General features: G+C 34.1%; 2 protein-coding genes and 1 long non-coding RNA gene across 4 annotated transcripts; 1 reads left to right on the top strand and 2 right to left on the bottom strand.

Moving 5' to 3' along the window:
- Window positions 1-7,312: 7,312 nt before the first annotated feature.
- LOC113111892 (protein-lysine 6-oxidase-like) lies at window positions 7,313-12,132 on the bottom strand. Its single transcript, XM_026277080.1, has 7 exons — window positions 11,295-12,132; window positions 11,095-11,203; window positions 9,820-9,957; window positions 9,038-9,194; window positions 8,075-8,170; window positions 7,881-7,996; window positions 7,313-7,787 (listed from the first exon to the last, which is right to left on the bottom strand). Exons 1-7 carry the CDS (start codon window positions 11,983-11,985, stop codon window positions 7,781-7,783), a joined length of 1,314 nt encoding a protein of 437 aa, XP_026132865.1. The 5' UTR covers window positions 11,986-12,132; the 3' UTR covers window positions 7,313-7,780.
- A 3,002-nt stretch (window positions 12,133-15,134) lies between these two features.
- Window positions 15,135-15,909, top strand: LOC113111886 (uncharacterized). Its single transcript, XR_003293376.1, has 2 exons — window positions 15,135-15,192; window positions 15,429-15,909. It is a non-coding gene; the product is annotated as an uncharacterized LOC113111886 (long non-coding RNA).
- A 3,702-nt stretch (window positions 15,910-19,611) lies between these two features.
- LOC113111866 (nicotinamide riboside kinase 2-like) lies at window positions 19,612-22,645 on the bottom strand. 2 transcript variants are annotated; one of them, XM_026277032.1, is made up of 8 exons: window positions 22,494-22,645; window positions 22,316-22,406; window positions 21,525-21,573; window positions 20,666-20,840; window positions 20,510-20,581; window positions 20,324-20,430; window positions 20,163-20,248; window positions 19,612-20,076 (listed from the first exon to the last, which is right to left on the bottom strand). In XM_026277032.1, exons 1-7 carry the CDS (start codon window positions 22,517-22,519, stop codon window positions 20,163-20,165), a joined length of 606 nt encoding a protein of 201 aa, XP_026132817.1. In that variant the 5' UTR covers window positions 22,520-22,645; the 3' UTR covers window positions 19,612-20,076. The 2 variants fall into 2 exon arrangements, with proteins under 2 accessions (XP_026132817.1, XP_026132826.1); XM_026277041.1 differs by lacking the exon at window positions 21,525-21,573 and having other exon boundaries at window positions 22,494-22,612.
- Between the last annotated feature and the right edge of the window lie 3,652 nt (window positions 22,646-26,297).

Raw genomic sequence — 26,297 nt, 5'->3', positions numbered from 1 at the left:
TACATGACAGTATTCCTCCAGTCAGACTAATATTTGCAAAATTATTTAGAGATCTATATGGGACAGTATTGATGTCCCTGTTTATTTAAATCTTGTCTGAGAGTTTCTTCACTTCTCTGCATGCATCTGTTCAGGAGGTCAATGCCTTATGTCTTTTTATAAAATTATTAAGAGATGCATCATAAAACAAAAATCAAACACCTTTGTATGTCATTCAGCACCTGAAAGCCTATAAGAGAACATGCTTGGTCATATTTCATGGCAAAATCAATTAAGAAAATGATTTTTTAAAATTTTTATTTCATTTGTACTTGGTTTAATATTTTATTTTGAATTTCGTGAAAATTTTACAAATTCTCCACAAATGGCCATAACTGTAATGCATAAAAAAAATCTAATTTGCCTTACTGTAATGTAATATATTTAAATAGTAAAAATATATTTAGCTTTTGAAGTATTTAATGATCATGGTAGTATTTATCTGCTGTCTTTAATTTATGCCTTTTCCAATATATATAAAACTTATAATAAAAATAAAAAATGCAAAAAATAACAAAATGTTTATTTAATGGGAAAGCTTGCTTAATTGTCCTGAAAAAAAAAAAGAAAATCATAAATTTTCATGTCATGCTTCTTCATTTTCTTATATTAAAAAAAAAACCTTTATAAACTTTTGTTTTGTATAAATAAATAACAACAAAAAAATAAAAATAACAAAATGTTTATTTAATTGGAAAACATGTCTAATTTTCCTGAAAAACGCTTAATTTTCTTGCATAAAAAACAAACAAAAAAAAACTTAAAAAACTTTTGATTAGGGGATAAAATGTGACCTGGACATGTTTTAATGTGATTAATGTTTTCATTATCATATAAATTTTCCTAAGACCTCATGCAAAACTGATTTAGAGCAGCATGTAATGTGCTTGAGATATTCATCTTATTAATCACAGTTCACTGGTCTTTAGCACTTAAAAGCGTCTGATGGCTGATGTCCTGTCATGACGCAGGAACCTCTGATTCCTGTGGTCAAACTCAGTCTGCTGGACTCCAGGCGGAGTGGACATATATTGAGTGTGGGTGACTCATTCAGTGACCCGTCTCTTCTCTCGTCTGGCTCCTGAAAGACAAACGTTGAGCAGGTTAATGGCTGTGTTCCTCGTGACTGTGGGTTAGCTGAGCGCACAAGCTCAGTCAAACACAGTCTTTATTCTTGCCACTGACTAAACCACACTGATGGGTCTTGGACGCATTGCTTCTACTTATACATAAAGACAAGCATATATGAAAAATTGCTGCAGCAATTCAAAATCACTTGTGTGTTTGTTTCATTTAACTTTTTAAAATATCCACAGCTGATGAGAAGCAGCCCATAAAAAGGTTTAGAGGAAATGTCCTGCCAACAAAAACAAGACTGAAGCATATACTGTTTTTTCAGTGTATGCAACATTAATTTAAAGGGGCGGTTAATGCAAAAATGAAACTTTTGTCATCATTGTTCCAAACCTGTGTGAGTTTCTGTCTTCTGTTGAACACAAAAGAAGATATTTAGAAGAATGTGGATAGCCAAAAAGTTTCTGTTCCTCACTGAGTTCTGTAGTGTTTTTGTCCTGAACAGAAGAAAGAAACTCATACAAGTTTAACTTGAGGGTGAGTATCTTCAAGACTTCAACACTGACTTATTAAGGCCTTTATTTGTGGAAGTAAGAATTAAGTTTAAAAATACCTTTTTATTTTGAAAAACTGATAAAAATAATTGAGTTTATGATTAAAAATGAGAAATAATATCTACCATGGTTCTGAAAAATGATTTTCATACCTTATTGGCAGGAATTTGTTCTCGTTTTAAGCAGAAACTCACTTAATTTCTCTGAAAACAAGAATAATACAAACCTGTGAGCGCTTATGAATTACTGAAGCCTTCAAAATAAGTCAAGATTAAGTCAAGATGATAAAACATCATCTCACTTATAATAAACAGAAGGTAATTGTGCATTGGTGTAGGTGCTAACATATAGTTATCATTTTTTTACTGTACAGGACTGTATGACTAATGACTCATCTTAAATCTTCTGAGACAGATGCTCAAATCATACCTGATATGAAATCAGAAACAAATTGATGGATGAATAGATGGAAGAGAATGAAAGAGAAGGAAAAAGTGAGTGAAGGGATGAAAGGCAGGAGATGACGAGGTCTGTTAGATGACAGAGATGTGTTAAGTGTCTCGAGCGGCTACACAAAGACTGACAGAGACGTGAAAGAAAGCTGGAAAATGATGTGATGATCTCTCTCTCTCTCTCTCTCTATCTCTCTCTCTTTTCTGTGTGTTGCTAAGCTACACTTTGATTTGACTAGAAAGTAATAAGCATAAAATACACAAATATTGAGTATAAAGGGTTGCACAATTAAGAAACTAATTGTCGATTATTATTAATTATGATTGCCACAACTTGCATTGATTAAATGATGTTTATAGCATTGTTTAAAGTAACTCCATACCATATGTTCATATAAAAATAAAAAGTATTGCTTATATTAAGCCTCAAATGTCAACTGTGGTATTATAATGTCATACTAAAACTAAAATGAAAACAATGGAAAAATAATTAAGATAACATGTAGAAAAAAACACATAACAATAATATGCAGAATAACAAAAGTGGACTTTTATTAATTAATTGCTGCTTTAGACGATTATGTAATTTTAGCATCTATAAATCACACATCATACAATAAATTGTAATCATTATTAGAAATTTGATTAATTATTAAATAAATTATTTACAGTATATCTTAATTTTTTATTTGATAAAAAAATACAGAAAATACAAAAAATATAATTTATTGCTTTGATCAAACCTGAATTTTCAGAATCATTGCTTCAGTCTTTTTAAAAATATTTGATACTATTTTTTAAACTTTTAGATTTTGTAGTAATTGTTAGTGTGCCTGTTCTTTTGAATGGTAGTGTATATGTATGTTCATGTCCTAAATCAGTAGTCATGTCAGCATTTCTCAGTGAAAACATCCTGAGAGTCCAGACAGACACAGAGGTTCAGCTGCAAATATCTGAAGGAAGTTTGGAGTGAAGAAATGCTCTGACTGGCTGATTTCTGAATCACAGTCTCAGAGCGGTTCTGAGGGAAACCACCACTGCATTTCTGGGTTTCCTTCACACACACAAGCTTCTGACCAACTCTGCTCACACACTTCCATCTGCAAACACAAACTACTCTCCAAAACGTAGAAGAAGCTGACACAGAAAGTCACACACGCCGTGCACGTTTTCTCTCACGTACACCATCCCTGACACATATTTGCTCAGAATGAGCACCTGATGTCATTCTCACTCACCCTACATCTTTTGGGGCCATACCTGTGTGAAGAGGAAGAGGTAAACATCCTGAAGAGCAGACAGCACAACTACTTCCTGTTTGGTCTCGCCTGGACTCAGCCAAAAGCATTGGTGAACCTGCAGCAACTGTATAGTTAGATAGCTCTTAAACATATTAAATTCTGAAAAAAAAGAAAGTATATATATATATATATATATATACAGAGAGAGCGAGAGAGAGATTGTTGTTATAATTACAATTATTATTTATCATTTTTAAAATGTTTATACTTTTATATATCTATTTAGAATAAACTAAAATAAATTATATATTTATCAGAACACCCCCCCCCCCCCAAACAAGTGAATAAATATGTGTAGACAATCATATACATGGAGACCATTTGAAATTTCATAAACTGAATTGCATGTCATAAAAAGGACAAATTAGGATATTTTTAAAGGGCTTGCTTTTTATTTATTTTTTATTTCTTTATTAAATCGCCTCAAATTAGAAACAAAAAACAAAATCATTGTTAAACATAAACACAATCAATCCAAGCAGCATACACAAATAAATAAATAAATGAGGAAACAAACAAACAAACAAACAAGCAAATGAATAATTAAATTAAATTTACGAAATAAATGCTGAAATACATATAAATTCATATAAATTCAAATTAAGGTTTTTAATTAAGGTAATTAAATCCAGCTCCTGTAAGGATTGAAATAAAATTTCCAAATCATTTTCAAATACCATAAAACTTGGAGGAATGTTAGTTTGTAGACAAAACATGAAATAAATTAGAAATTTGCTAAATTTACCTTCATGATATCACCATTATAAAGTGTTCCGGTTGGATGCCAGGTTGTGGGTAAGATTATTTTTATTTATGTGTGTGTGTGTGTGTGTGTGTGTGTGTGTTTTGCATGTCGCTGTGTGGTTGATGAGATATTCTGAGTGTAGTTTTGGCGGGTTGCTAGTGTGCATGTGTAAGACCTTTATTTATTATTTAATATAAAATGTCTGGACATTGGTTGATTGAGGCTGTAGTTCCATCAGCACTGTGGCATGCAGTGACTGGGAATGTCTTCATGAGCCTGTGTGTGTTTGTGATCCTCTGAACGCAGCTGTACAAACATGACATGTTTGAGAGGAGCAAACTGCTCACGAAACAACAGCTTTTCCTTCATCAATGAACATGCGTGCTCCATATGCTCTTGAGCACACTTCCAATTAGCACCTAACAGGGATTTACACCCTTACTGAGTTTCACCAATGTTTTAAAGAACCCATAATACTGTATACTAGCATTTCAACCATGTAATTTCATTGCAGTAATAAGAACAATATACTAGAATGCAGATCCAAATTCAGCACTGAGTAATTTGTCTATGTGACATCAAGGACTTTATACATTTTATGATTACGGATAATAGCCAACACAAAGGTTCTTGTTGTTCAGGTAATATTTTGCATCGAAATCAAAAGAAATATATAAAATTAAATTTTGAGCAAAGAAAATATTTGGTATTACATATATTATTTCACAAAATAAACAAGAAATTATATTTTGCTTGTAGAAATGTTAACAAAAATAAATAAACAAACGAACGAATAAAGCAAAAGCAAAATGTTTGCATAAATTATGTTAACTTAGAACTAGCTTAATTTTCACGAACATATAAAAAAAAAAATCATAATGGGACAAAAGATTGTGTTGATTTATATATTAGCCAAAAATCTTTTCTGATTTGTTTTCATGAGATTCACCCACACCATGAAAAATGACTCTTGGTAAAAATAGGTTTATTTGCTAAAAGAACCACAGAGCAACTTTTTTGAAGTTATATAATATTATTTAGTATGTTTTACGAGAAAATACTACTTCAGTCTTTCAAAATTTCAGATTTAATTTAATTAATTATTAATTATTTGTGCAATTAATAGCAAATTCTGAGTGAAAAATGTTCCAACACCAAACTTGTAATCTGTTGCATTTCTCAGTAATTGGCAATAAAAGATTGCTTGCAGTAAATGAGCATCTTCAACAGCTCTCTGTTCAGCAACAAACGCTCGTCTATTGACCTGAGAGAGACAGTAAATAACATGTGGAGCATGTTCACATTTAATGTCCTATAAACAGCATAGAAACATGTCAATTCTGAATGTAACCATGAGTCAATATTAGAGTGGAGCAGAGCGAGAGCAGCAGAGGAAAAGGACTTCTTCCAGACACATTCAAAAACATATATATATACTGTATATACTTGTGTATGTATTTCTTTATGTTAAGCCACTCTATGAGTGTGCTGCTGTTTAAATGTTAGCTGTCATGAACATGCTATACAGTGACGTCAAAGGAGGGTGTGGAATATAAATGATAACATGTCCATGTTTCTAATCTGAATCTGTGAGAGGGTCAGTGCTGGACAGAAGAGAGATTCATTCATTGGTTCTGGAGAATTTAATAACATCTCGGCCTTCACAGATCTGTGTCAGTAAACAGACCAAGATCCTTCTGCAAACCGTCTGCAGAACGACAAAATCACACCGTCTTCAACAGCACACTACATGTAGGCTATACAGAAGACCATTTAATGGAGCGGTTCACCTAAAAATGAAAATGTTCTGAAAATCTACAAATCTACTCATCCTCAGTCCATCCGAGATTAGGATGAGTTTGTTTCTTCATCAGGAAATGTAGCATTGCATCAGTGTCTCATCAAAGGATGCTCTGCAGTGAATGGGTGCCGTCAGAATGAGAGTCTGATAAAAGCATCACAATAATCCACAGCACTCCTGTCCATCAGTTAATGTCTTGAGCATTAACAAAAGTCAAAAGCTTTGCGTTTTAACATTTTTTACATCCTCGTCTCACACATCAAAATCCACTCACATATTTGTTTAGAGGTGTGCAGATTTCTCTACTGATTCAGACTAGGAAGATTATAATGGACTCAAATTTTTAGCTGGAAGCAATGGTTTGAAGTTCAAAATATATTAATAATGGTTTTGCTTTGCTTTTGTCTTCTCCAGATGTTAGCTGATGGACTGGAGTGCTGTGGATTATTGTGATGTTTCTATCAGCTCTCATTCTGACGGCACCCATTCACTGCAGAGCATACATTGATGAGACACTGATGCAATGCTACATTTCTCCAAACCTGATGAAGAAACAAACTCATCTAGATCTCAGATGCCCTGTGGGTGAGGACATTTTCAGATTATGTCGAATCACTAAAATAACAAAAAATGACTAAAACTTGTAAAATAGTAAAATAAATCAAGCTAATGTCAAAATGTTAATTAAAACTATAAATAATGCTAAAATAACACTGGATCCCAAAGCATTGTGGGATTTCTTTCTCCATGGAAGACCGACTGTCTTTAGAGGAAGTTAAATATTAGGTGAACTGCATATAAATACTCAGAAATGGGAAAGTTTATCCTATTTACGTCTGCAGTTTTCTCCGTTTCAATCTCAGAGTTTGTAAAGCTTGAAAAATGAAATAGTTTTTGCTTATTATAAAATATTAAATACAATCTAGAAGTCAGAAGTCATGATCAGACAGATATCGAGTGTGAGGATTTTCATCCAGACGGTTCGACCCAGTTAAACTTTTCCTCTCCTGTGCAGTAAATACCGAAGGAGGCAGTAAAACGTCTCAGACTCTGATATCTTTGGCTCGATTTGATCTCAACTCTCATTCCTTTGGTGTTTGGGAATGTTTCGTCCCACATCTACACGTCTGTCTTTTTTAAACATCTCAACAGAGAGCTCATTTGAACGCATTCTGTATTTAATGAACTCGTGATTCGATGAAGAAAGAGTTTAGAAAAAACAACCCCAATCCATTTTCTCTATCACATTCTCTGCATTTACACAAAAGACCTCATCCATCCAAGTCCAGCATTCATGGAAGGAGTCTTATAATCAAGGCAAAGACAAAGAAAGCTCGCAACAAACATTTCAAGATGTTAAAGACAGAAACATCAACCGAAACAACCTCTTTAATAGTGTATATTTTACACTAGTGATCTGCGCTGGAGTAAACCACTCCACCTCTATCTAATAAAAAGCCAAAATAATCCCTCAATATTATCTTAGTTTAAAATATGTTTATATTTTTCATAACCTATGCAATAAATACAAACACTAAAATACTGATCTATTCATTAATAGTTCTTCATTTAAAATAAATGTAAAATTACATTCTTATAATGCAAACATCACAAAAACATGTAGATTTGACTTAAAATTGCTTGCACTAGGGCAAGAAATCAAACTCATCTAAAATAGATACAGTACACTAGTCATAAATATTACTCAAACAACTATACAGAGTGTTTCAAGTTACTAAAAAAAGCTTTGAATTAAATTCCTATAATTAAACCTATTATATAGGCCTTTAAAAATCACCTCCGACCCAAGGGCTTTACATTCTGTGGAAATATAGAAATGAAGGGCATTATTGCTCTGGTCTCATATTTGTGAAATATTAATGAGATGAAGTAAATTAAAATGCATTCCCTCACCCAGTTAAGACGCAGTTTCTGGTTTGGATGTAAACGCCGGTGTAAATGACCTCACATCGCACAACGTTGTTGGAGAAGTCAGACTCGGGCACCAGGAAGTCAGGATTGACTGTGACCTGGACAGGAAGTGACATGCATATCAACAACAGGATCCCGCTTGGAAAGTGTCTCTACATCAGCTTTATTTCTCATACCTTGAGAATGTAGTTTCCAGGAGGGACGTCTGTGATGTCGATCCACTGGCAGTCGATGTTGGCAGCGTATGTGTCGTGGCAGCCTGGACTCAAACCCTGAAAACACAGCAATAACATCTCTGTGAAACCAAAACACTGAGTATGATCAGCACAAGTCTGTCTTCTTTAGATTTATTGCTGTTAAAAATATAATTATTATTTTTTTGTTAATTGAAATTGAGCTAAAATAAAATAAAACATGAGTAGAAAAACTTAAATGAAAATTAGAAATCAGAAATGTATTACAGTTAGTTACCTTAGCTGTAATATTCCTATTAATAAAAAATATGTCAAGCACAAATTCATCTCAACCATGGTTATTATTGTCTAAACTGAAATTATTTTTTTTAAATAAAGCTGAAATAAAATAAAATATAAATATGAAATGAAAATGGTGCAACTATATGTAATAATTGATGTATGCAAGAATACAGCAATAATAATTCAATGATCAGCAATAATGTTTAATCAAGGGTTATTATCAATAAAACTAAAAGTGTTACTATTTGTTTAATGTTAATTGACAGAATGGAAATAAAATAAAATAAATTATAAAATAAGATGTAAATATGAGATTTAAAAGAACTTTAATTAACTGGAAATAAATAAAAACTAAAACTGATATAAAAATAATTCAAACCGAAATAGTAATATAAAAAATGAATTAATAAAAATGACAAATAAATATCATAACATTAACTTAAAATTATAAAATTAAAAATATAAAAATAAAAGCTAATCCAAAATATAAATAAAAACTTTAATAGCATATAAATACTAATAAAAAATAACACTGGTCTCCTAGTGTTATTGAGATTCTATTATAATTTTCATTAATCTTTTGAGTGGAAATGTTTTTTAGTGACCTATAATAATGCTGCTGTGCATTGTGGGACACTGTGATGTGTGTGTGTGTGTGTGTACCTGTGTGTGTGCGGTGCAGGCGTATCTGCGGTGAAATCCAGGATCACAGCCCGTATCTTCCAGACAGAAACTGGCCTTGTGACCCTCAGCGACCTTCAGTCCGGTGTTGATGTCCAGCAGATCATAGTGACTGAACGCATCCATGCTGTGATAGTGCCTGCCAGAAATCACAAAGATCATGCACTGCCCATGAGTTATGAGTAACCCATTGAAATGCATCACATACATAAGATTTATAAAACTCATAAAAAATGTAACTTAATGCATTTTATAATATTGCTGTTGTGCTGATTTTATAAGAAGCAAGAAGCATGAATTGCAGTGAATGCATTACAATAGGGTTTTTATTATTTATCATTTTATCATAATTTATAATCACATCACCTATTTGCTGAATGAAATCCAATACTTGTTTCTTAATAATTTTGGGCTGTTGATTTTAAAAATACTCTTGTTTTGCAGCAGCAAGTAACACTTTCACACAAAATATGTGCATTTCATAGCATTATTCCTTTCGACAAGTATTTGTGCAGTGAAGAAGTCTCATATCATGCATAATCAGCAGAAAAACACCACACACACACAAGATTCCTGTCTGAATCTGAGCCAGATCACAACTATCTGTTCAATTCTAAGCCCGTTTTCACATATATTACAGTATTTGATAAAGAAATGAGCTTCATGTTTTCTGTGTTGATTTTTTTTTTTTTTTTGCAAATCATCTGATTTAATGTAAAGATGCATGGCTGTGTAATCACTAGAATGATGATAATCAGACTCACTGATGACAGCTGTGCCACTCCCACTGATGTCTGGGTTTGACGGGCAGGAAGTCAGTCGTTCCCATGTTTCTGACCTTCTGTGGGAAGCGCAGCAGAACCCTGTAGTCGATGTCTCTGACTGTGGGTCTGTATGCAGATCTGAAAGATTAAAGACGGCAGAAGATGAGCTCATGGACCAATGGGTCACGAGAGGTCATGCACCACAAAAAAATAAGTTTGCATATATTTTTAGCAAAATAGACCAACATACAAACCATGCAACATTTATTTTGTAGGGTACACTACGCTTGCTTCAACTGTCCAGTATGGCATCTCAACATATTGTTGCCAAAAAATGTATCTGTACAATGTCTGAACACCAATGCATAAGACGAAAAACTCAAAGCAAGATCTTTTTTCTTCACTAACATTCACTTTTCATGATTTTTTAATTCTATGTGTGTTTGAATCCGCTGGTGTTTTAGTGATTTTAGTTCATGTATAAATTTAAGTTCACACCAGGGTCATAGTAGAAGAAACCACAGGTGGTTACAATGATGCATGAAATCATGCTTAATTAATGTATTAAAATACTATTATAATGCATAAAGGCTTCAAGTAAAGTGTTACAGTTTTAGAGTCAAATGTTTAGCTTTGTGGGTGTGAAATAAATGAAATTTCTTTGATATTCTGTATCTAGTGCAATGATTTTCAGACATTTTTAACCTACGTTGTGTTCTGGTCTCATGTCTTAAAATTGGCTCATGCTATATTATCTTTTAACAGCTTGTTTTCTTTGAATTAGCGCATGTTTTCTGTTTCTTTTGCAACTGATTGGTTATCTGAGCTTATGTTGGTTATCTGAGCTCTTAACTCTCTTCAACACTGAACAAACTGATGTCTCATTAGTTTTACTAAAGCAAAATGGGCAAAAGTCCATGTTCTTTGGAGAGTTTGATAATGTTTTATCATATGCATTTACATGAAGTGTACAACCAGTCTAGTTTCAAATACAGTCAACATTCCTACAATGAGGTTCTGGGTTGAAAATTTGGAAATTTTTGAAATAAAATAAAAAAAAATTATAAATTGATTTACGAAAAAATGCTGTCGTTAAAGCAAAAGACAGACCATGCTATAAAATATTTCCAGTTATAGGATCTACGTAAAAATAAAAATAAAATAAAAAACTCTTTATGTGATTTATGACCGGAACTAAATTAAATTTAGCATAACGTAAGTGTCTAAAATGCTTGTTATGGTCGCTGTAAATCCACACAGATAGTCATAACGCACCGCGCCAGGCAGTTCTCCTCCGCCGCGCACCGGAGCGCGTACATCTGGACGCGCTGGATGTATGAACCTCCCTGGATGGAATATGGATCTGGCACGAGATCAGGAAGACCTATAGTAGAGCACAACACAAGCTGTGTTAAAGAAATCCCACACATCCCCCGAGATGCTGAGGCTAAAACCGTCTATTGCGCGCAGCTCACCGTTTTGGAAGTATCTGGTGCCGTAACCGGTGCCAGGCGGCGGGCGGCGCGGGATGACCGTCCTGCCTCCAGGCGGGTAGATGTTATAGAAAACTGTATTCCTTCTTCGCGGATCATCTCCTGCCATACTTTCAGACGTGGTTCCCTGCTCCACATTTGGAGTTTGCGCTCTGGGGATCCCTGCTTCATTATAGCTTCCGTTAGATAAAGTGTTTGAATTATATCTGGGTGCTTCCAGGTGTTGGAGATTGGCAACCGCTGAAGTCCTCCGTGCGCTATTATACCCGTGTGCCGGGGTTATTCCTCCGCCGGAGTATTCAGACGGAGCGGTGGCGGTGGATCTGGTTCCTGGAGGCGCTCTGAGCCGCTGACGCACCTGCATTTGTCTGGCGCCAGGCGCGCGGCTGTTGGCCGCGATGTATTGCATACGGTCCCGACCCAAGAGCGCGGTGCTGCCGCTATTAGTGCTCGCAGGATCGGACGCGTCCATTCGAATTTGCGCGGTCCTGTCTGTCCTGGACTGTCTTCTGGACGCCACCGGTGCTTGGTACTCCGAGCCGGTACTCATTAAACTGAACACCTGGCCGTTATTCACCCATTGGATCCGGTTCCTCCAGCGCGCGGAGTGTTGCGCGCTGATAAAGTTATCAAGTCCTTGAAGTAAATAGAAAACCAAAAGCAGGTTTGGCATCTTGAGATGAATTTTAGAGCTGGACGGTCACTGATATGAGCTCCCAGCACAGATGTTCCTCTGCCAGTGGATGATGCACTCTGAGGCGCGTGAACGGCATAGTCCGGATCTTCCTCGAGATACTGGAAACGGACCGAAGGACCGCGGACGGACATTTATCAAATTGTGGGAGTCCACGCGCGCGTGCACAGTCAGGGATACGCGCGCTTAACTTTCTCCTCGCCGGACAAACTGGTGGCACATTAGTTTCGCTAAAGCAATGCAATAATAAATAAATAAATATAAACAACATAAGTAAATAAAAAAAATTTAAGAAACACATTTAGTTAAAATGCTTTAAATAAAGCAAAATAAACAAACCAAATGCTATAAAACGTTTGGAATTATACTTACGTTTTTTAGAATTCTTAAAAAAGAGAGACACAAACTTATTAAAGTTATGGGATATATGTGTACAAGTTTTTTAGGGACAAAAAAAAAGATTTTGAAAAAAAATGCTGTCAATAAAGCAAAAGAGAAAAACAAAATAAATACTATAAAACTTTATGGGATATATGCCTACATTTATCAGGACTGCAGCAGAAACATTAAAACATTTTTTTTTTTTTTTTTACAAAAGTAAAATGAAATAAATTAAATAAAAACAAAAGCTGGATTTTGAAACAAGAACAACAGCAACAAAAGACAGATTTGGAAAATTGCTTATGTTACAAATATGAATTATAATTAATTATGGAATTATGGAATTAATTATATACAAAATTATAATGATAATAAAAAGTATGAAAAAAAGTGATATTGACGTATATATATAAACAATTTCAGGTTTCAGAAATTTTCATGGGCCTATATGTTTATAAGGACTGTGAAGGATGATAATACTATAAAACCTTACATGATTTAAATGCAAGTGTATATTTAACAGGATTGCAGGGGTGTCATTAAAGCAAAAGTGTGTGTTTGTTGAGGGGGGGGGGGGGGGGGGGTCTGTTATCAAAGCAAATGAGAGACACAAAGAAAAGTTAAAAAGGCAGATCTTTAAAAATGCTAATTATGTATATACTGTATGTAAGATAATGATAATACAAAATTACAATCCAAGTGCATATATGTATACATTTTTTCAGGATTCTAAAAACTAAATATAAACCAATATTTGATTCTACACTGGGGAACGTTTCCCAAAACCATAGTTGCTAACCTGTTAGGAACTAGTTGGTTGGCAATGGGAAATTAGCCCCTGGTTAGCCCCTATAGTTATACTTGAATGTAGGTTCAATCTGCAGCCCTGCATGCGCTCCATGATGGTGTATTTAATTTGCTATTCCAAAGTTATAATGCTGTAACATGAAAATAATAAAACCTTCTTTTGGACTTTCTGAGTTGAATAAACAACATTCTTAAGGTAAAGAACCTTTTTTTATATAACAGTTGAGTTCTATTTGGCACTGTATATTTGTAGAAAGACTCTGGTGAGATGTTTGTGAGACTGACAGAGTCCATTAGATGGCAGCACACTAACAGAAAACACACAGACTGAAGTAGATTCATGTCCTTAAAATTCAACATGTCATGTCAACAATTCATGTCTCTGCCAGTGATTGTTTATACTGGTCTCAAACATCCATTCAACAGCAATAACAACACACTGACACACATTAAGAAGAAAATTACTGTATAAAAAGATAGGGGAAAAGTGTTTTTCATATTTTCAAAACAATATTTTTAAATGCTATTATTATTATTATTTTTATTATGTTTAATTAATTCATAATTGTCTGATAATTTAAATTAGGCTGAAAATCCCTTATAAGGTTAATTATAATAGCAGGTTCCCAACAAGGTTATTGTCAATAACTAAAACTAAAACATAAACATCATTGTTATTACTTAAATTAAAATTGAAATTGAAATAAACTTAAATATAATATTTTGTTTAGTTTAAGTAGTCTAAATAAACATAATAAAAACTATTTAGACAAATTAAAAATGCAACACATGAAACATAAAAAACATAAAATGACTTAAGTTTAAAATGAAACAATAAAAATACTAACTACAAATAGAATAAAAACCTAATCTAAAAGAGATTTATAAAAAACAAATATGACAAAACCACAACAAAATTGCTAAAACGAATTAAAAGTTGAATAAAAACAGGAAAATATTATATATATATATATATATATATATATATATATATATATATATATATATATATATATATATATATATATAATAATAATAATCATGAAAAACACTGGTTCCATGTGTCAACTTACCCCAGATAACATGAAAAATGGTATTTGATGCTTTGTTAACTGCATTTACTATAATATACTTTCAGTAAAACATTTGCATTGTGTTTAAACAGGCTAGTTTGATGCATTTACACAGGTTTGACCAGCAGGCGGCAGTGATCAGATTTAACTGAAATAAAAAGCTTTTGTAACTTTATACAATCTACCATTCAAAAGCCTGGAGTCAGTATAATTGTACTTCTTCTTCTTTTTCTTTTTTCTTGCGGTTATAGGAATTATTACTTTCATTTAGCAATAATGATGATAAAGACATTTACAATGTTACAAAAGGGTTCTATTTTTAGAACTTTTTTATTCATCAAAGAATCCTGAAAAAAAATATTCTCATCTGTTTTCAACATATAATAATAAATGTTTTTTGAGAAGCAAATCAGCATATTAGAATGATTTCTAAAGATCACGTGACACTGAAGACTGGAGTGACGATGCTGAAAAATCAGCTTTGCATTACATGAATAAAATACATTTGACCATATATTCAAATAGAAAGCAGTAATTTTAAATAGTAAAAATATTTCACAATTTTACTGTTTTAGTGTATTTTGGATTAAATAAATGAAGCCTTGATGAGCAGAAAAGTCTTCTTTCAAAAACATTAGAAATCTTACTGTTGTGCATATAACCAAGTTAGGAATTATGAAACACATTAACAGAGCACCATTTGTCACAGCATATTCAGTTTCACATTCCTTGTATGTGTCTCTCAGTCAAATCACAGTGAGTACTTGGAAAGCCAAACATGGCCAGAGCTGCTAGAGTAACGTGACACTGCGAGCAGGAATAGAAATGAGCTGGAAACACCCCTGACACCCTCCATAAGAGCAGAGAGCCGAGCAGACACTCACACTCCCTCAGCAGAAGAGACTAAGATACAGTTTAGACTACAGTAAGTATCAAACATTACATTGAGTCTTTACTTGTGTGTCGAAAAGTGCCAAATGTGTAAAACAAACCACAAGCAGAAGCGTTGCTTTCCACCAGGTTTTGGACATTGTATGTACAGTAGCGAATAAACTCTGGTTGTTTCTCTGTTGGGTTTGTTGAATAAAATCTTCCCCGTGTTTCCTCCCGACATCAAACTAACGCTGCTACGCTTTGAAATTATTTCATTCGTAAATCTAGGTGTCCAGAGCTGCACTGATCTTTGTGTGATTTCACCAAGATGGTCTTTAATGGTTTGAGCACAAGATTTCCCAAAAGGAATATACTTCCACACACCTGATGCAGAAACATTATTCTTCGAGGAATTGCCATCTAAATGATAGAGCCTAAAATAAGGGCTGAAGGTCACCTTTAATTTACTTCTGGAAGCAGGTGAGAAAACGCATTTTTGCCATTCAAGGAGATACTGAACGCAGCATAAACGAGCTCTCGGGCTTGTGGATCATGGGATATGTGACTTGCATGGGAGAATAGTGCAAGCGGATTGCCAGAATGGATGTATGATCTATAATCCGATGAACAAAATGTTTATTTGTCTCATTTTGAAGCTTCAACTTTGTGCGTAAAGCGCGCGTCTCCAAAGGCGCGCGAGGATTATCATGCGCGCAAACGAGAAAAACGATTACAGCAAAAAAATTATTGAACTAGAAAAAAAACAGCACTTGCATTTGTAATTCGAAAAATATACTTTATGTACAAATTATATACTAGTGCTTCTGTATGAGAAAAGCGCGTAAATGCATTACTATTATTTATTTACTTCTGTAATTATTATATACACCTAAATATGCCAGTCAGTTCAACGGTAAATACAGTTTTTAATTTATTTAGTTTTAGTGAATATATTTACAGGTATTTAAAATGTTATTTAATATCTATTTTGTTGCTATTTGCATAAAATATGTAGCATAACTCTAACATTTTGTTTTAATAAACTATATAATTGAATGAATTATTTACAGACATTTAAATATGAATTAATACTATTTTGATATGCACTGTGTTGTTATTTGTTTTTATAAAACTATAAAAATAAAATGCACAAATATGCTATGAATAAATGCTATATATTTCTATGTTATCCACGACAACAACATAAATATAAATTGTTTAAAATGTTGCACTTATTTAAAACAAACAAAAAACAACAACTAAAAGAACAAAAAATAATAAGTATTTTCGTATAATAAGACATTATTTTTTATTAATATAAAACACTTGTTCAACACTTGTTCAAGAGTCAAGTGTCAGCAGGAATGCATGCAAGTTTTTACTTGCAAACACGAAAGCGCGCGGACACGTGTGTGGATCATGCGACATATATAAACTTGCATGCATTCTTGCTGACACTTGTCTCTTGAAGGCCGTAATGTCCTTTAAATTCAACATCCAAATTTGTCAGTGTCCATACTCCCTCATTTAAAGCGTCCCGGAGACCCATGAGTCTGTGTCACGTGGTCTGCATCAACCCGAGACACTGCTTCTCATCTAGAAATGGAGGAAGATGAAGATTTTGTGCCTAATGGACAAAACGAAACCCAGTTTGAATTTGTTGCTCGTGCACACTGGTCAGCAGTGACCTGGTGCCTGTCCTGTGGGTAAACCAGTCATTCTGATTGACCAAGTTAATCTAGCTATTAAAGCAGGGCTGGGTCTGATACTAAAACACCAGTAAACCACCACCTGTCCAATAATGACCGACATATACTGGTTACAGCACATATTTTATAAGACAATTAAATATATCTATTTTTTATGATAATATGATGATATAGAGTATTCAACATTTGCCTATTGATAATTAGAAATATAATTTTTTAATGATAAGCATATCTCTAGTTTGTTCCATGAAGTATATAATAATAATAGAAAATACAAATTACTAAAACAGTAAACATATTGACAAATACACACACACACACACACACACACACACACACATATATATATATATATATATATATATATATATATATATATATATATATACACATACAGATATTTAATCAGAATGAATATTTTATTGACTATTTTGTATTTGACAAAAATATTAATATTGTTATAATATTATACACAGCATATATATATATATGTGTGTGTGTGTGTGTGTGTGTGTGTGTTTATATATCAATTTAATGAATGTTTATATTTCATAAAACACACACACACACACACACACACACACACACACACACACACACACACACATTACATAACCCCAGTAATGTTGCATAAAGGTTTAGATTAAAGATTAGACGTTTATACTGATAATTAAAAAGATATCAATGTCTCATCTGATCCCTTGTATATCTACACAAACAATAATACTATATCAAATTTCTTCTGAGTATTTATATACTCTCTAGACACAAATACTAGTAGTTCCTAATAATCCAGGACAAATAATAACAATCATAATATACTGGAAATGTCGTTGTTCGAAAGTGTCAGGATCTATTAATAATCCACAAAGATGCCTCACACATTTGCAGCTGCCGCTCCTCAGCTGTCTCAGAGATATGAGGTGTGTTACAACAAATTCGGCACACAAAAAAGTCCCTCACACACACATCACTTCCTGGAGGCTCTCACAGAGCAGTTGAGTCTAAATGTCTAAAACTGCGATTGAAAACATATGAATATCAACTCGCATTTCAATTAAAATAGGAAAAGCTGAGCCGCAGCTCTGCTACTTTTTTGAGGTCTTGGTGACAAACTATGACGTTGGAGACCGTCTCACCTTTCCTCCAGCCATTCCTCGTGGTCCAGGGACTGACACAGGCTTGAACCTGTTCGAGATCAGAGCATGCACATCTATTTACATTTCACAGAAGCCCTTCTCTTCTGACACTGAAGGCATGTCACCTAAATATAACGGCTCACACACATAACCGCGCTCTAGACCCCTGACAATGCATCAGCAGATACCCTCCAGTCCAGTACAGTCATAGAAATGCTTTCCAATCTGTTTGACAACCTGCAGGACTGCAACGAGATCAGATGGAGAGCAAACAGGGACTCGTGCTTCAGAAGAGATCTCAAAAATCTGTGCTCAGATTTGCTAAGACAACACATTTGTATTCAAGCCAGAGATCTAAATATAAACATAAACATTGCAAGTGGTAGAGCATTGCGTTATCATGCACAAAGTTGGGGGTTCGAATCCCAGGGAACACATTTTAGGAAAAATTGTTAGACTAAATGCAATATTAGTTGCTTTGGATAAAAGCGTGTGCTAATTTTTTTTATAAACTTGCAAATTTGTAGCTAACATAGTAGTTTTGTCTTGTTTTCAGGTACAGATATTTAAGCATTCTTAAATCAAGGTACATTTACTTATGCAAAATGATGTAAGATAGTTAGACTTGTTTTACAAAAACAAATAAATTAATGAAAAGTTTTTTGCTTACAACAATATCCTATCAAACATTAATTTACAATAAATAAATTAGCAAACTAAAATATGTTTCACGAAGTATTTATGTAAATGCATTTTTTAACTGTATTTTTTATTTTTATTTTTATTTTGTATTTAAAATATAAATATATATATATTTTAAAAGCATATAAGAAATACATTCACATTTTAAGAAAAAGTCAATTTGTCATCTATAACACATAGATGAATAGAAATCAGCGAAGGCTGCAAGCGTTGATACTAAAATGAGACAAAACTGAGATAACCTTGAAGCCATAAAAGCTCTCTATCATGTTTGACATTCACACCTGGTATTAGATTCCAGTCTGCATGAACAGATGCCAGTATAGAGGCCTACTGTTACACAACACGATCACAAATGACGTCCGTTTCCATTCCTCTGTTTATTATCATGCATCAAACACTATCAAAGTGCTTTCTGTTTCTTGATATTACTTAATATTATGCCACGAATAAATAGTTCACTGTACCATAGACACAAATCAATGCATATACATCATACATAAAGTACTTGATCTTCAGAGGATAAAATAAGGAAGGGAAGTTTCTGATTGTTTGTGTGCACTGAATGTACGTCAATAAAGTTTAGTAGCCTTTTGACATTTCAAACAAGCTATAAATACTAACACACTGACCTTGTGTCTGAGTGTCTGATAAGTGTTTGTTTTCCTGTTACATGACGTATAAAACTTTGGATAAATGCTTGAATAAATGTAATAAATTGCTGTACCAAGTATTTTGCCAGAGTAGTTTTTGATGTATTAAGTGAAGGGATATAAATATATCAGGAAATAATTAAATAAACAATGACATGTAAACATAAATAAACAAACTACAATGAGAAATTGCAAAAAATGCCCTGTAATTTAATATGGACTAAATTAAAAAGTCTTTAATTAATAAATATACAACACATAAGCCATAAAGGGTGTAATGTTCTTTTTATGAAGAATGAAAATGACACAAAATATGATACACTGGGAATTAAATCAATAATGAAATGCATATTTACTGTATATTTATTTCAACGTTTTTATTAAATGATTTGATTCAATATTTAGTTTTTCCCATTACAGTCCTCCATCAAAGTCCAGAAACTGAAATCATAAAGAGTTTGATCTTTTCTACACAACACAGATGTCTGTTCTGACTGAAGATGAAGATGGTAGAGCTTTGGCTAATTTATAATTGCCATATACTGTTCGTCTCTGGGCATCCAAGAGAGTAATGCTTGTTTTTAATAAAACAAAGTTACATAGAGCAATATAAAATCACAGGCTTTTGCCATCCGTTTTAAAATAAGTTAGTATTTATTTACAAAATCCGTCTAGTGGCAGAAGCTATTTACAGTTCTATACACACACCATCTTCATTCCAACTAAAGAGATGCTGCAAAGAGAATAAGGAAAATAGATATGAAAAACATCACAATGATGCACGTCATACTGTAAATATTAAAGGATGGAGGATTTTACCTATAAGACGTTCAACAGTGAGTTCTGAATGCCTTCATAAACTTGGTCATAGAGCTCGTCTTTTGTTCTCATTCCGTCCAGATATTCTGCAGAGAGGAGTCATGCATGTAATGAGTTACAGATCACAGAATGCCTTTCTAACGCTAGATTGGTTGACTTACGGATATCTAGTCCGCTGTTTTCCATCTCCAGCCTGTGTTTCAAGTACATGGGCCACACGTGGCCATCGAACAGACCAGGAGGGTCAGGAACGGTGTAAGTTCTCATACTGAAACAAAGGAGACGGATTTGTTCGAAAACCAGCTAAGAATCATCCTCAAAATCTGATCTTAAAAAGCCATTCTCACCTTCTTCTTCTTTTGCACTCCCCGTATGGAATGGTGACATAGTAGCACTTGCTGTAGACGTCAAGCAAAGGCCTGGAGGTGAAAACAAGAGGAAACCATCAAGCTGAATAAAACCATTAAGCTGAATAAACCCAACAAGTCTTAGAAGACTCCTACTTGTAGTTATAAAGAAGAAATCCCTCTATAATGAGTATGTGGATTTCACGCTCAGGGTCCGAGCCGTCAGATTCGGGGGAGACAGTCACGCCGTGGGAACGTGCAAACTTCACCGGGTTCTCCATCCATCCCTTAACCGTGTTCACCATGGCATCCATGTCCAAGGCGGTCATCACTACACAAGGAGACAAAGAAGGCAAAGCGTGTCTCACATGCTTGGATAACCAAAAAGAAAATAATGCATTGAAGACTTTATGTCTTCTAATTGTCCTTTGTCTTTTAAGGGATGTTAATAATTAATATAATAGGACTGTGAGTCAAATTTACACTACCAGTCTAAAGTTTGGACACGCTTATTTTTTATTACTGCTAGTAATAAAACGGTAAAAAGAAAATTCTCACTCTAGATGCTCATCTTGTGATGCTTTTAAACACTAATGAAGGAGGAACATGTATAATGATGAAAAAAATCTAATTCATTCACACACTCTCAGAAAAAAGGTACAAAAGCTATTTTCAAAAGACACATCTTTGTACCTAAAGACTCGATATTGGTTCCTTAAAGGCACATAATAGTAGCTAAAGTTTACATATCAGTACCTAAAAGGTACAAAAGTGTACTTTTTGAAAAGGTACCACCCCAGTGCCAGCCTTTGTACCTTTTTTTCCTGAGATTGCAGGCTGTTTATATTCACCTGCAGAGAACATTTCAATCATTAAGTGTGTCCAGACTTTTGACGTGAAATGTAAGAGAAATAGTTTTGCTGGGTTTTAGGATTATGTTACTATAATGCAGAATGTTTATGGAAAGGTGGGAATACATTACTGTTTCTCTTCCCACAGCGAAAGCCATTCTTACCATCCCATTGTTTAAAGCCGTCCTCCCCGAGCTCTATTTGATCCTGGGGCTGCAATAACAGTGACCAATAAAACAAAAAGGTGTGGATCGCTCAGGCAGTGCTGGTCCCACCTGGACATGTGACGCCAAGCCCTCAGGCTAGTCCTCTAAAATCATCTTCAGTTTCAACTTAATTTGGTTGCAATGCACTAAATGTGCAGTTATGCATTCACTAGACTGAATTATCTCTAGGAGAGAAAGAAGAGCCTCTAATGACAGTTAGGAATGTGTGTGTGATGCACTTAAGAGGTGTTATTAAATATATCAGTATGGGTGCTTGGAGTGAATGGTGGTATGAAGGTTGCCAGATCCTCTCACATGCCACAGAATGATAAATGCATGAGCAAGAGAATCAGATAAGTGGAATTAGGAGTTTAACGCTGCGAATGAATGCCTGCTAGACTCGTTTAAGGGTGTTTGAGGTTGGCTGTCCAGGAGAACACCAGCATATGGTTCATGAACCACAATATGGACAATGGATCCATAAATACAACAAATGACTAAGTCCTAATTTCTTTACCTTTTCTGTTCCTTGGAACTGCTGTGGCATTAATAACATTAAGTATTTAGACGCTTTAATCAAACGTAAAATGCATTAAATTGATTGCATTAAATGGTTTTGTTATCTGCAATGCAACAGCGTTCACACATTCTTAAGTTTGTCTTAAATGTCTAAATACTTCTTAAAGGGGCCACACAGCATATCTCTATATAAAAGTACTTTAAGTTAAAATTGTGGGATCTCTCCATACCTTGAAAAAATCATCCTGATGTACAACACAACAGTTTGGTAAGTTCTTTATGAGTCTTCCCGTCAAAGTCGTCTTGCCTCCATTGGTCACACTGTAAAAGACGGATTACACGTGTATTAAATGATGATATCGTACAATAGAAGTGCCATCTGTGGATCTTGTGGATTAGCCTACTCACCCTCCTATTCCAATAATGAACTTCATTCTGATCCCTTTTGATCTTGGTCTTCGCAGTAGGACACTAGCAAAGGAATCGCTTCCTTTAGTTGCAGTCGGGAATGCTTTCTCTCTCCCTCTCTTTACTATTTCATTGATCGACTAGTCTTTCGCTTCATTATATAGGCGGCCAGGCTTTGCGTCACGTAGACGCGAATCGCATGCCTATCGAGGAACCAATCAGCGTTTGAGCCGTCCTGCTCATTTGCATATTTGCACCTGTTCCACCTGTCGCTGCGCGTCAGTCGAGGGTCGCGCGCGCGGTGGGGGCAGCTCTGAGGGGCAAACTAAAGAGTGGAAATATACCACTAAATCATGCCAGCTAGCACACAGTTTGTGTTTAGCACGCATTTCAAACACTACCGAGATGAAGGACGTCAATAAACGCAGGTGTAATGGAATAAACACTTAAGAATCATAAATTCATAAATATTCTAATCAAGATGTTTTGCTTCATACATATTCAATTGTATAATCAATGCAATGAAAAAACAGACTACAACTGTAATAAATTAGCTTATCTTAATACTGAAGATTGATCATTTTATTATTAATACAATTGTGTATTTTTATAAATAATTGTATAAAATATTATTATTATTATTATTATTATTTTTTTTTTTTATATGTAACCTGAGCTCCCTTCACCATAATTAGAACAAAAAATAAAGTTGAAATAATAATTTGCATTACATTTTTATCCAAACAATTAATAAAGTAATAAAATAATAAATAAAGGATTATTTTTATTCCAAATAAATAATGGTGATATCATTATTTTAACAAATAAAGGTGTTAATTCTAGCTGTGATATGACATACAAGTATAATATATTTGTTCCCGAATGCACAGTATGTGTTACACTTGTTTCTTCACATTATTTCTGCCCTACATTTCATGGGTCATTTTACTCTGTGAACTCCAGTCTGGCCAGAATTCCACATGTGATTATTCATTTTCAACATCATCAAGTACTTACACAGAATGTTTAAGCTTGTCGTTTACGAGAGAGAGAGAGAGAGAGAGAGAGAGAGATGACTGCAAGAACAGACCTATGATTGATTTATGTTTGTGATTTATGCAATTTGGATGGTTGTTAATCAATATGGAAGTGCAGATCTCAGAGCCACATGTTAAATAAAGACAAGACATGTGCGTGGTATTTCAGTATGTTTCCTCTCATGATACTTGACCATCCTGATCAAATTGTTTCCAATTACTTGCCTCGTCTTGTTGGAACAGTGTAAGGGAACTTTTCTCCTGGCCTGAGGTGAATAGTTCCATACTTAATCAGCTCTTAGCGGATGCAGCCAAAGAGCTATATTTGGCATGATGTCTATGTGTGACACGGTACAAATGCTTCTGATGCAACTCACATGAATACCAGACTATCATTTAAATATCAAAAGACCTGATGGCAATAGCTCTGTTCCAAAACATTGTCATAAATACATAAATTGCTTTGAAAATGATCAGTTTCTCCAGCTTGACTTTACTTGACTCTTGAGATTACAGACAGCACGAGGTGACGAAGTTCAGGTTGCATTAGTTTCTAATGTTTTGTTTCTGACATCCTGAGATCAGATGTATTAACACAAGAGTGTGTGAGTAAATGACTCATGCATGACTCACCTCATTCCTGACCCACGAACAGCTCACAACATACGCCTGCGGGGACACGTGTCACTGACCCATACTGAATTATAGACGCACTATAACCTTTTGCCCTCAAGCAGTAAAAATAAAGCGTAGAAACTTCCGTTACTCGTGGAGGAACATTGTTTTGGTTTTTACGTGAGTTCGGCTCCGCTATAACGAGGTTCAACCAACTCTGAGTTGACTTAGCCTGAGATCGAAACCCAGAGATTTTCTCATTTCTGTGTTAACATGTTGAGAGTTTTCACGTAACCTCCTTTCTGAAACGGGCAAATGATCAACGCTTTATCAGAGCAGACACAAACAACATCAAAACTCAACCAATAACAAAACAAAGGCTGGAAAGTACAGTATCTTAGTGTATACAGTGTATGCTGCTATTGTTTTGACTTGTTCAGTTGTTTTATAGTGCTACAAAAGTTTGACCACGCTGACATTATATAACGAGCTATTCATATCATATAATCTTGAAAATTACATTAAGCTTTTTATAAAAGCAAATAAAGTAAAATAGTAACTGGTTTAGAGATTGGCATTTTTACCAAAGTAAACATTGTTTTGCAAATCTATTTAATGCACAGCAAGGTTGATTGCAAACACTTTTCGCTTCAAGGTTCAGACGAGGTTAAGTGAAAACTCTGGAGTATGTTAACCCTCTGAGTTTCTCATCTCAGGCTTAGTCAACTCAGGGTTGGTTGAACCTCCTTACTAAAAAGGAATCAAGAGACTGTAATACATAGTTTGACAGTTAAATTGACCTTTTATTAATTATCACATCATCGATGTTAGCAACTCATTCACTTATTGCATTTCCTATGATACAGATGATTTACACACAGTACACAGTCTGATAATGTACATTATACAATAATGCGGCTTTAATTATCCCTTCAGAAAACATTATGAGCACTTGCATACTGATTGGTTAATCCACATCACATTTCAGTATTAATATTTGTTAACATTTGTTAAATACCACTGTTTTCTGTTAGTTCATGTAATTCAGGTTCATTAAATAATACTAACAGATACATTTTTTAATTTTAACAATGTATTGAAATCTATGGAGGACCTTACGTGTGAGAATAAATAAATATAAAAATAATGCTACAAATAAATTACGAACATAATAAAATAAAGGGGAAATTTAGGATACTTTTAATTGTATCATTAAAAAAAATGTTTTGTTTAATTTATTTTTCCATTATTATATTTATTTATTTTATTTTTATTTTATTTATTTTTGCAAGCTTGTCCTCCATACAGAAATTAACACATTTAGTGTGCTTTAATACAAAGTTAATTAAATTATTAGTTTATTTTAACTGATGCAGTTCACTAATGATAACGAGTAGAACCTTCCTGTAAATTGTTATTGAAACATTTGTTATAAGAACTCACTGAATCCTCTCTCTGTACCCATAATGCATTATGAAGGGAAGGAAAATAAGCTCCGCCTCCTGTGACGTCATAATTAGGAAGTTTGAGTTGGAAGCACACAAGTTTGTACCGCAGAGCTGCATGAAAGAGTCTATGTACATGGTTTACTTCCAGTGACTTCAGACGACTCTCTGAGTGCAACACTTCTGCTGTGTTTGGAGTATCACACTACAGTACTTTTTCTACAGTATGCATATTGTGCATGGAGTTTTCTGTACTGTATTGCACAATGAAACACACTCAACTTGATCTTCAATTTCGAGTGGGATGAAAAGTAAATCATATCAGCCATAAATGTTAAAATCTTGCCTCATTTGATTTGACGGACAAAGGTTAAGACATTTTCAGATTTAAGTGCATTAAAAAGAGTTGAATAAAACATGCAATACAATGAGGTCTTGTGACAGCAATATAGCAGTAAGAAGCGTTTATCATTGCATACTGTTCCAAATATGCTTCAAAAAATAAGTATGCATTGTGCATACTATGCAGTTTGCCAGTATTCCATTCGGAACACAGCCCCTGATACTAAATAAGCACAAATATTAGTTGTAAAGTTCCAGTGCCAGTGACACACAGTATGTACAGCTCACTTTATGAGCACATGACCTTCACATACTGTCTTGATGAGTTTAAAAGTCAACATGAAGGTCAAGCTTTTTTCTTTATA

Source organism: Carassius auratus, chromosome 2, assembly GCF_003368295.1.
Source record: "Carassius auratus strain Wakin chromosome 2, ASM336829v1, whole genome shotgun sequence".
Taxonomy (NCBI): domain Eukaryota; kingdom Metazoa; phylum Chordata; class Actinopteri; order Cypriniformes; family Cyprinidae; genus Carassius; species Carassius auratus.
The sequence above is the reverse complement of the archived record's forward strand: the minus strand, read 5'-3'. Positions and strand labels throughout refer to the sequence as shown.

Coding starts and splice junctions, on each gene's coding strand:
- LOC113111892 (XM_026277080.1), bottom strand. CDS start 11,985: ATGCCAAACCTGCTTTTGGTTTTCTATTTACTTCAAGGACTTGATAAC. Junction 11,204..11,294: donor CACCAGATACTTCCAAAACG/GTGAGCTGCGCG, acceptor GCTCTACTATAG/GTCTTCCTGATCTCGTGCCA. Junction 8,171..9,037: donor CCTGCACCGCACACACACAG/GTACACACACAC, acceptor CTGTGTTTTCAG/GGTTTGAGTCCAGGCTGCCA.
- LOC113111866 (XM_026277032.1), bottom strand. CDS start 22,519: ATGAAGTTCATTATTGGAATAGGAGG. Junction 22,407..22,493: donor TTCATTATTGGAATAGGAGG/GTGAGTAGGCTA, acceptor CGTCTTTTACAG/TGTGACCAATGGAGGCAAGA. Junction 21,574..22,315: donor ATCAGGATGATTTTTTCAAG/GTATGGAGAGAT, acceptor CTGTTATTGCAG/CCCCAGGATCAAATAGAGCT.